Source organism: Piliocolobus tephrosceles, chromosome 10, assembly GCF_002776525.5.
Source record: "Piliocolobus tephrosceles isolate RC106 chromosome 10, ASM277652v3, whole genome shotgun sequence".
NCBI lineage: Eukaryota > Metazoa > Chordata > Mammalia > Primates > Cercopithecidae > Piliocolobus > Piliocolobus tephrosceles.
This window is the reverse complement of record NC_045443.1, coordinates 37,338,442-37,349,615: the sequence shown is the minus strand read 5'-3', so window position 1 is coordinate 37,349,615 and position 11,174 is coordinate 37,338,442. Positions and strand designations below refer to the sequence as shown.

Genomic DNA, 11,174 nt, shown 5'->3' with positions numbered 1-11,174 from the left:
AGATTTGGGCATTCTTAGCAGCAATCCATCGTCAATCCAAAGTCATATATACAGAATAGAGCCCATTCAGGTCTCAAAGGCACAAGTCAGAAGGTCAGATCCAAGCAATCATTTCTTAAAGCTCACAGTGCACTACTATCTGGCTGCCACATTTCTCTGAATTAATGCCTTTTGCTTAGAGGAGGAATTGCTTATAACCATTTAACACAGGATGAAAAGACTCAAAACTAGATTGCCTACAGACCCAGTGTCAGTGAAAAGTGAGCCTACCTTAGAAGTGCTATGAACAACAACTGTAAAGGAAAATTCTCTGTAGCCACTGTGCTTGGCAGAAGGTTGGCCTGAAGTTAGGATTCACACTGATTTCTCAGACATAGCAAATAATTTGTATAGATAGCCCAGGACTTGAGGAGAGAAAAAATGGAGAATGTAAAGAAGGGTTGGGGGAATTGTATGAATAATTCAGAATATATCCATACCTGAACATAAGTGGATGCTTAAAGAAGAAGGTAGCAATTGTAGCAGGAATGAGGGTCACACATGGGTTTAGCAGCCTAAATTCCCTCCACTGAAGCCACTTGGGATACCACCATGCCAATAATCATGATACTGTGATATAAATGGAAGACAGTGATCTTCCATTTTCATACTATCATGTCACTCAGATACTTGGTAAAAAGGAGACAACTTTGATCCTTTTCTGGTGGTGGGAAGACAGCATTTATTTTCTCTGAGATACACAAGTATGGATTGGCATTTCCTTTTTGTGTCTAATATGCCTAGAGTAGCACTTCTATCTATAGGCTTATTGAATACTTTATTCACTGCCGTGAAATGCTGTGCAGCACTGCTTCTAATCAAAGGAATTTATTTTCAAGTGAAGAAAAGTTCATACAGCATCAAATCAAAGAAAAGAAAGTTGCATACATACATCAATAAATGTATTATACTTTATTATTCACAGATGGTAAACCTTAAAGATTAGCCTACTGAGCCCTCTACTCTGATACCAGCTGAGGAATACTACCCTGTGAAGTTGGTGTGCTATTGGCAGGATATAATATATTAGCTGGACCAGAAATCAACATTCATTTTATCTCCCTTGTTCTGAAACTCCCAGCTAGCCATTTGGGGTCTCTCACAAGTCTAAAGCAGGCTTACTAAGCAGAAAATGCTGTCAGCTTATTATCTGGGATGATTAATTCTATCAGGTGAAAATAGAGCTGCTACCATGTGGAAAGGACTATAATGTGGGTATAATGTTGACTCTGTGCTCTACTATTTCCTGAGGTAAAAGCTATTAAAGAAACTCCTGCAACCACACCCATTTGGATTTTCAAGGGCTCAAGCTCCTCATAATTTTGTGAGATGATGAACTCTGGTATGCACCGAGAGGAAGGAAAACCTGCAACCAGTGACAGACATAGAGGAAAGCCAAAGGCCCTGGGACTGGCTGTAGAAGTGAGGCCTGTAATGCCCACTCATAAGGAATTGTTATCCACCTTTGGTGGCAATTACCAATATACTAACACATCTATTTTCTTCTTCATCATTAGACACACAGTGTTTGATGATAGTTAAATTTACCACTAGTCAAAGTGATATAGAAAAGTAAGAACTGGTTCATCAATAGGTTATGATAATTTTGGTTTGCCTTCATGTTGGGAAGGGGATAAGAGTGTTAATAACTGCACACATTTTACCTATGTAAATCATTTATCCAAGGCACATTTGAATATATATGTTCAGGAAGAAGGATGAGTGTGAGACAGCAAGGCAGTAGAATGTATTAAAGATGACAGCCATAATATTAGTCAACCTCAACCTCTCCCTTTTTTATTTTTATGGATGGAGACTTGCTCTGTCACCAGGCTGGCATTCAGTAGTGCGATCTTGGCTTACTGCAACCTCTCACCTCCTGGTTCAAGTGATTCTCCTGCCTCAGCTTCCTGAGTAGCTGGGACTACAGGCGCGTGCCACCATGCCCAGCTAATTTTTGTATTTTTTAGTAGAGATGGGGTTTTACCATGTTGGCCAGGATGGTCTCGGTTTCTTTGACCTCTTGATCTGCCTGCCTCAGTCTAATTTCTCTATTTAGCTACTTACTTCACTGGTACACAATATACAAGCATAGGACTGAGTTAGATAGAGAAAGATATTTATTTTGGTTTTTGTCTTGCTGAGTTTGTGGTACCTATAGAGCATCCAGTGAGAGGTGTTAAATTCAAAGTTGTATCAATGTGTCTGAAACTCAGAGGTTGAGGTTGGTGATACAGACTGGAAATCCTCAACGTGTAAAAACATCTACTTAAATTGATGAAACTGGCCAAGGACTGAGTAAAATGACAAGCAGAACAGGATGCGACTGGAAAACTAAACTTTAGAGGACTGGCAGAAATAAAGCCGTCCACACAATGTAGGAGCATTAATTTTAAATGATGTCACAGAAAGAAAAAAGAAATGATGTCATAGAAACAAGGAGAAAAATGTCTCAAGAAAGCAAGAGTAGAAATGCTGTCAGACCCTGTAGGCAGAATTATAAGAAGGTCACTAGTGTCCTAGCAGGAGGAGTTGTAGTAGGATGGGAGGAGTGATGCAACTGGCATACGAAGTGAGAAAAGAAAACCAAGTCTACATTTTCAATAAGTGAAGGAAATGAAACAGGAGAAGGGCATAAGAAGCTGAAGGATAAAAGGAAAATATATTGAAGAGTCATGATATGATCCAGTTTCTGCTAGACTTGCAGAATTCATTTTGCTGTAAAATAAATACCCTTGCTCATGAATTGCTTGTCAGGTTGTGTTTATTTTTCAGACCCAGTCCACGAGAGAGCAAAATTCCTCATAATGAGAACTCATTGTTTTGAGTGAGATACAAATGTTTAGTTATTCACACTATTTTAATCATTATTTTTCCTCACTTATAAAATAAATACCAGGCCTGTTAAAACTGGGAAAGTGATGTCAGCATTAACTGTACATGGAAGTCGTATATGGTTGGCATATGTCTAAACAAGAGCAGGTTGTGATGTGCCTGTATTCGTAAGGGATTGTACTCCCATCAGGACAGTCAAGTACAATGTCTCTGAGTTCATAGTTTTCTTCTCGGCAGCAAAGACATGAATGTTCCAAGAGTAAGATATCATAATTGTACCTAAAAGAAAAATTCAGTAATAAACATTTTTAGAATTTTAAAGATAAACTGACATCATTACTCAAGCAGTAATTGTCTAAGTGACTTAGCAAGCTTTGTACAACCAATTTATTCTTTTTCTAGATCTTGCATTTCCTGTGTCACTATAAAGCTCTGATGTTGCTCAGTGATAAGAAATCTGAAAAGAAGTTATAATCTCATAATTGGAGCATTATGGTGAAAAAGTAAGCTAAATAAAATGTTAAATATAACTTAATATGAGATTATCTCTATATTAATCTATACGTAAAAGTGTACATAAAGGAAAAACATACTATCTAAATTTCAAGTGTAAGTAATTCAAGAAATTCACTTCTTTGCTTAAATATTTTCTGTAGTCACTGTATGAAGATGAGTACATTTGTTACAAAGGTATCATGGTTGGCATATTTAGAAAACTACTTCGGAATGACTCATCACTATTTTAAGTGAATATTTTCGTTCTCAGATATTAATATCTTAGATTCTTCTTTCATTTGGTCCTTATAACAAAATAGTATTGCTCTCACATAAAAGTTTTTCCATGTAATATTTTAAAAGGTTCATTTTCTCCACAAGGTTACAAAGTTAACACACGATACACATTCAAAGAACTCACTTGACAGTCTTTTCACATTCCCCTGCGCATTTTGCCATCTGAACTTTTTTCTTGCAACCATTGTAGATAACAGTCACATTCACAAGGGAAGATGTGCAATTATTCTTACCTAAAACGAAAAGGAAAAGCGAGTCAGAAGTGAGGTTTAACATTAACAATTGCTAACCCTCCATTTTCTTAACCTATAAATAATAGCAACTACTTCGCAACATGATTGAGGAGATTAACCATCTCAGCACCATTACAAGGTAGCTGGTTAATACTCAGATTACTGGTATCTTGTTGTTCCTGTTATCACTATCACACTATCACAGGTGAAGGCGTTGAGGGGAGAAGTAAGAGGAAGGGAGGGGGAAGAAATGGGTAGATGGATTATTTTGACATCTATCAAAAACAGGGGTAGATGAATTATTTTTGACATCCATTTTCTCATCATTGATTATCCTTATGATCTAATACACCATTTACAACACAACTTGCTGATGTCAAAAGAACAAGCTAATCTTTTCCATGAAAAATTACATTTGTTCCCTTATAAACATTGTTTTTTTTTTTTACTGAGAAGAATGTTGCAGTCAACATGAATACATAGCCATAATACATTATGTACAAATATCCAATGGAAGTTTACACAGATAGGCTAAATTACCTGTTGTGTTAAAAATACAAGATACTTTCTCTTAATGATCTGCCATTTTGTTTTAAAGAAATTAAACTTTTGTCAACAGCTTACATTTTTCTCTGTGCAGAACTTAACTTTACTCACATGTATAGCAACATTTTTTTGAATCATAGATTCTGTCTTCCTGTAGGGGTAAGAAAAAAGAGAAAAACGGGAAACGTTGTTCCAAATTTTTCTGCAAATAATACAACACTTCTTAATTGGTTAAAATGCATCACATCACAAAGAGGAAATGGAACAGATGGACAATCTTACCCCAAATCTAGTAAACAAAGGGCAGGAAAGGAGAGACATCAGCTTAGTAATAAAAATATGACTAAAATTTTTCAACAATGGGTAAAGGAAAAATAAGCTTTAAACTAAATTCTTGTTAAAGATAACATTAAATAATATTAAATTATTTATCACTTACTGAAAAATGCTCTAACAATAATATTACTACTACACACTAGAAACTCACAATTAGAAGCTGCACCTTTGAGAAATTGATAGGTTTAAACTTATAACAAAGTAAAAGCATGATAAATATTGAAATCCAGTATTCGAGCTCGAAAATAAAACATCATACCATATTATCAATTATATCTTCAGAAAGAAAAATGCTAACTTAAACCTCCCTTAATAATTGAAACTTAAGCATTCATTAATATAAAACCCAGCCATACTTGGGGAACACAGAAATGGAGAAAACTGTGACACAAAGAAAGACCTAAAGTACCCAGACATGATTATATAGAAAAATTGGTATCCTTATAGATAATTATTTGAGCTATTTTTAAAAGTTAGTGAGTTTTTTAGTTTAGAAATAGCAAAATGCTTTCTATAATAACTGACTCCTTCTAGATGAGCACTAAATTAAGTTTTATAAAGCCTGCAAAACATGAGAGCCTTTCTTGATATGAAAAAAATATATACTTAACAATAAAAGATGAGCATGTCTGGAATCACCCGGGCTCTGGATATAATGCATTTGTTTAAAGAGCTATGCAGTCTACAAGATATTTATGTCTGCTAGCCAGACACAAATATTTTCTAATCAGATTGAAGACAGGTTGACTTTTTCTTTTGAGAGGAAGTCTTACTCTTGTTCCCCAGGCTAGAGTACAGTGCTCGGCTCACTGCAACCTCCGCCTGCTGGGCTCAAGCCATTCTCCTGCCTCAGCCTCCTGAGTAGCTGGGATTACAGGCACCTGCCACCACGCCTGGCTAATTTTTATATTTGTAGTAGACACGAGGTTTCACCATGTTGGCCAGGCTAGTCTCAAACTCCTGACCTCAGGTGATCCGTGTGCCTCGGCCTCCCAAAGTGCTGGGATTACAGGTGTGAGCCACTGCGCCCAGCCAGGGTTTGATATGAGAACTGAATCTCAGTGTTCATTAGTTAAGATGACTTACTTCTGCACACCAGGTCTGCTTTGGGCAGTCTTGGACTACTGCAGCAAAGCCAGTGTCTTTGCAGGAATAGGAGACACAGGGGTTGCTGGGGTCATCGAATGAAGCACCAATCTGGGAGGAAAAGAGGGGGACGAAAACAAAGTAATTATTCACCTTGATTTCTTTTAGAGGTTTGTAAGAATATCAGTTTAAAAATTCAAAATCATGTTTAGTGATTTTCCAGAGGCACTTTGTCATTAGGTTAATAGTAAAGAAAAGATGGTTTGAAAGTCTTCCACTTCCATGAATAAACCAAATTTGTTCATTGAGACAGAGAATGTGTCAAGATTCTCAATCCTCAAATTAAGATTCACGAACAGTTACTCTATTATATTTTCAAGAAATTTTCAAGACAGGTTTTTTTATAGTGATCAAGCACTTAATCAATTGTTATGTTCTAAGCTTAAGGGGAAACGAGAAATTTAAGTGGGGGAAAAATGGCACAAAATAGGCTTATCATATTAAAACAAATGACAAGTCTCACAAGATGTCTTAGTTCTATCTTGGCCTATATTCCTATACTTTCAAGCTCTGTGCTGTTACTTTGTAATTAGCTTATGTTAAATATTCAAACAACAGTTTGAGAAACTGCATTTATTTCATGGCCTCAGACAAGATGAACTTTCTGATAAATTGGAATTTTACTATAAATGATCAGAAGAAAACTTTCCTTTTGTTTCTTAAATATCATCATATTTTTTGTTAAAAAGCTACCACAGGTTCAAGTCAGATCAACTTTGGACACTAAAAATTTAAGAAGTCCAGGTAGAAATGTGAGTGTGATAAATGGGTTATCAAAGTAAAACTCTCATAGGATGTTTTATCTATTGCCTAATATACCACATATATTTCATTTTAAATTTTTTAATATTTACTATCACCATTTCAAGTGTGTTAATATCAATTTGAGAATCATCTGATTTTTATGGCTTCATTATACTTTTTTCTAAAAAGTTAAATTACTGTCCAAAATGTCAAATTAGTTGTCAAAATCCAGCCTTGAATATATTGTGTTGCTGTCGCTGCATAATAGGGTTCTAGCCCTTTGGGTTTTCTTATTTGATCTCTGACAGCTTGACCATCTGATCTTTCTGGTTATAATTACAGTTTGACTCTGTTCATTGATTTGAATGTTACAAAGTATGTCTTCTCCATCTGGCAAGGCCCATGGGAAATTTTGTTCAGAAGCTCTACTGCTGAGTAGTTAATGATCAAGAATTATGTTTTCCTCCTTTGAAGAGTCCTGGTGAGTGTTACATTTGATGTTCCTTTGGAAATGGGTGTGGGGAAAAAATGAATGGATTCCAATCCATTGTTACTAGGGTTAAAAATATATATATACAAACATATATTTATTATATAATTTCTTTTATATATAATATATATTTATATATTATATTTATATATATTATATATATAAAATAGATTGAAAGTCCCTTAATGTAGCCGAGTATTAAATTTATTCATATAATTAACAAAAACATTTTAACGAAGAAAATACCTTACCTCATAGTCAGTATTGTTAAATAAACATGTTCTTGGTTCTGAAAAATAAATATACTGTTTTATTCTAAAATACTATAATTTCTATTTATAAAACAGAAATTGTAGATGAGATCATACATAGCAACCAACTGTAATGTTTCTACCCATAATATCATAGTCTTCCGTTAATTTACTGATTATATTCATACTTAATTCTGGGTGTCCCCCATTCTGAAGATGGTAAGTTTTAAGAATGCAAATATTATTATACTAATTCTGTACTATTTATTATACCTGTCTAGTATTATGTTTGACAAAATTGGTAGTTCAAAAAGTATCTCTTGAATATGTTAATAAACAATCAACGAACATATTCAATTAAAATAATGTATTATGAATACACACCACAGTATCCGATTTCACAGCAGGTGTCATTATATTGGAACTTCACAAGCTTTTCACCGGTTTTGCATGTGGGTGGAGAAGGGCACTCCTCAGGTTTACAGTCTATAGTCTTTGCATCAGTACAGGTACATCTGTGGCAATTGGCAGTCCATATGTCTCCAGGCTACATATACAAACCAAGTTTAGACTTCTATTCAAATACAGGAATGAGAGCACATTTGGATTAAAGTAGAGCAAAACTGTGTACTTACAGATTTCTCTTCTCCCAGTGGACCGTGACAAACTGTTAACATAAATGATAAATGGTAATTAAATTTGGCAAAATATAACCATCTGTTATTTATAGATAACCACCAGGTGGCCAATACTGTAATTGACATTAGGATTTCAGAGTCACAGAATTATACAAGATTTTATGTTGCCTTAAGGTGAATAAAATCAAGTCCACCTGCTTTAAGCAAACTGTTACCAACAGGCATATCCTATTTTTATAATCCTCAGCAAAGGATAATTCTTAATTTCTCCTGGCAGTGGTCAATCAATCTTACGGCTACTAACAGACTTACTGTTTTGCAGTCTGACTTCTGCTTTTCCAATCCTACAAGTCACCATGGCTTCATAATTACCCAAGGGCCTTTTCTCAGTTTAAGTTATCTGCCATAGTTGACATTGTTCATTCTTACCTTCTTGAAAAATGTTCTCCTTTCTTCAGATTTAATACTCTGAAATTTTTGTCTTCACTGGCAGTTTGTCTTACTCCCTCTCATTTTGCCTCTAACTCTTTCCTCTATCTCCACAATGTGCACTGTAACATCAAAAGAATGACTCTAAAATGTCCAGCTCCAGCCCAGACCTCTCTCACAGCTTTGGAGCCAGTTCTCTCTCTACCTCTAGACAGAATCCTGGCAGACCTATAGAAACCCAAAACTCGATGTGCACACAACAGATTGTATCATCTTCCCCCCAAAACCAGCTTCTTTTCTAGACTAGCTTCCTTCTCTACAGATAGAACGATACTTTCAATCATTCAAGCTTAAAATCAAGGAGCCATTTGAGTTCTTTCTTCTATCACTGGCATCAAATCTACTGCCAAATCCTGTATCTCACATTCATTTCTTCCTTTCCTTATTCTACTTGCTACAATGCCACTCCAAGATCTTACTACATTTTTGATCTAGCATACTCTACTGGTTTTTTTTAGGAGATTACTCTGACTCATATCTCATTCTGATCCAATCAGGTAAAGTAATTTTTCTAAAGCCTAATTCTCATCTCATTGCTACTTTGATGGTCCCTTATAGCTGTGTAAAAAAACACTTTATTCTAGCAGTCTAGCTTTCGAGGTCTCTCATATTGTGACTCAAACTGACCTTCTCAACTTTATCTCACTTCTCTCATTTACATGCCCTGGACTGGTCTGTTTGTGTTCTCAAATACCAATATTGTAATGAAATTCCTGGAGATACCTTAAAATATACAACACAAGTGACAGACAATATGCACTCTCTATATAATACATAGTTTATATTTTTACTTCGAAATTTATTTTCTGCCTGATATGAAATTTGCCTATTTCTCTGAAGACCTTCCTTTTCCCACTATGTACTAAGGTCAGAGAATTATTTTTTAGTAATTTTTTTTTTGAAGATCCGACTACCTTTTTTATTTTATTTATTTATTTTTTATACTTTAAGTTCTAGGGTACATGTGCACAACATGCAGGTTTATTACATATGTATACATGTGCCATGTTGGTGTGCTGCACACATTAACTCGTCATTTACGTTAGATATATCTCCTAATGCTATCCCTTCCCCCTCCTGCCACCCCACGACAGGCCCCGGTGTGTGATGTTCCCTACCCTGTGTCCAAGTGTTCTCATTGTGCAATTCCCACCTATGAGTGAGAACATGTAGTGTTTTGTTTTTTGTCCTTGTGATAGTTTGCTCAGAATGATGGTTTCCAGCTTCATCCATGTCCCTACAAAGGACATGAACTCATTCTTTTTTTATGGCTGCATATTTTTTAGTAATTTTGTTTACTTGCTGCAAAGCACATCACATTGTCTTGAGAATGGTGGGGTGGTAAAGTTCCTTAAAATTACTTAACTCTGGCTAAATGGAATTTTTTCTACTATAGCTCTAGTTTATAACTTTTATAAACTAGATATAAATTATCTAGTTTAAAAAGATGCTCACTATCAAGTGACAATATTTTGGTTAAGGTATCATAATTATATGAAACATTTAGTAGGTAAACCTTGTTTTGATCTAAGTAACAAGGTATATTTGTTTGGTTTGGTTTCATTGGTTTGTGAAGGAGGAAATGAACTATTACTCACTATTAGGTGAATAAAAGCTAAGTTAATCCAATACATGTTTTCCTATTTTATAACATTTCCATGGCTGGTGACTTTTATTAGCAGGACCTCTGAAATTTGATTGACTAGAGGAGCCATTAATGCAGAGCAATTCTGAAGTCGTGGTACTCTTACCTGGAGCTGGTGGAAGTGAGGCTAGACATTCTGTGTAAAGACAGGAACCTTAAGTTAGTCTCTGAAGTTACTGGAATAGTATTGTGGCAAGTATAGTTATCTAATTCATTATTCTATTGCTGAAAACAATTGTCTACATAGCTAGTCTTACAAATAGATATATTCCCATCTATCTCCCCATCCTGCTCCTCGCTGCATTTGAAATTCCATTGTACAGTGTTTCCTTTGGACCTCATTTTAATGAGAGAAAAATATAAGTATCAAAAGGATAAAACATCAAGGTAAACTCTTCAAAATTTTTTGAAGGCAGTTCTAATGAATAGGACAAAAAAAGAGATTTAAAAAGGGAAAATAATAATTCTGTTACAGTATGAGTACTAATTACCCAGTTTTAGTCATTTAAAAACCTTTATTCTCCTTATCTTCTTGAAATACGTCAATTTTGCTCTATCTTCTCCCCCAACAAATGCTTTAAACTTGCAATATGTATTTTTTTAGCCTTTACACATCATATATTTTGGTCAATCCAACAATTCACTCATAAATTTCAAATTCTATTCCAAAACTTCTAAAAACAAAATGAATATTTTATGCAATCTGGCCAGTCACAGTGGCTCATGCCTGTTATTGCAGCACTTTGTGAGGCCGAGGTGGGCAGATCACTTGAGGCCAGGAGTTTGAGACCAGCCTGGCCAACATGGTGAAACTCCATCTCTACTAAAAATACAAAAAGTAGGTGGGTAGATGGGTATGGTGGTGCTTGTCTGTAGTCCCAGCAACCAGGGAGGCTGAGGCAGGATAATGACTTGAACCCAAGAGACAGAGCTTGCAGTGAGCCGAGATCACGCCATTGTACTCCAGCCTGGGCAACAGAGCAAGACTCC

General features: G+C 35.5%; 1 protein-coding gene across 1 annotated transcript in view; it reads right to left on the bottom strand.

Annotated features, from left to right (window-relative positions):
- Positions 1-2,969: 2,969 nt before the first annotated feature.
- Positions 2,970-11,174, bottom strand: part of MUC19 (mucin 19, oligomeric) — a 182,039-nt gene continuing 173,834 nt past the window's right edge. The window contains 8 exon segments of the mRNA XM_026454629.1: positions 2,970-3,153; positions 3,791-3,899; positions 4,557-4,592; positions 5,864-5,978; positions 7,413-7,450; positions 7,797-7,959; positions 8,048-8,079; positions 10,291-10,320. Of these exon segments, the coding sequence (XP_026310414.1) occupies positions 2,970-3,153; positions 3,791-3,899; positions 4,557-4,592; positions 5,864-5,978; positions 7,413-7,450; positions 7,797-7,959; positions 8,048-8,079; positions 10,291-10,320 (707 nt within the window).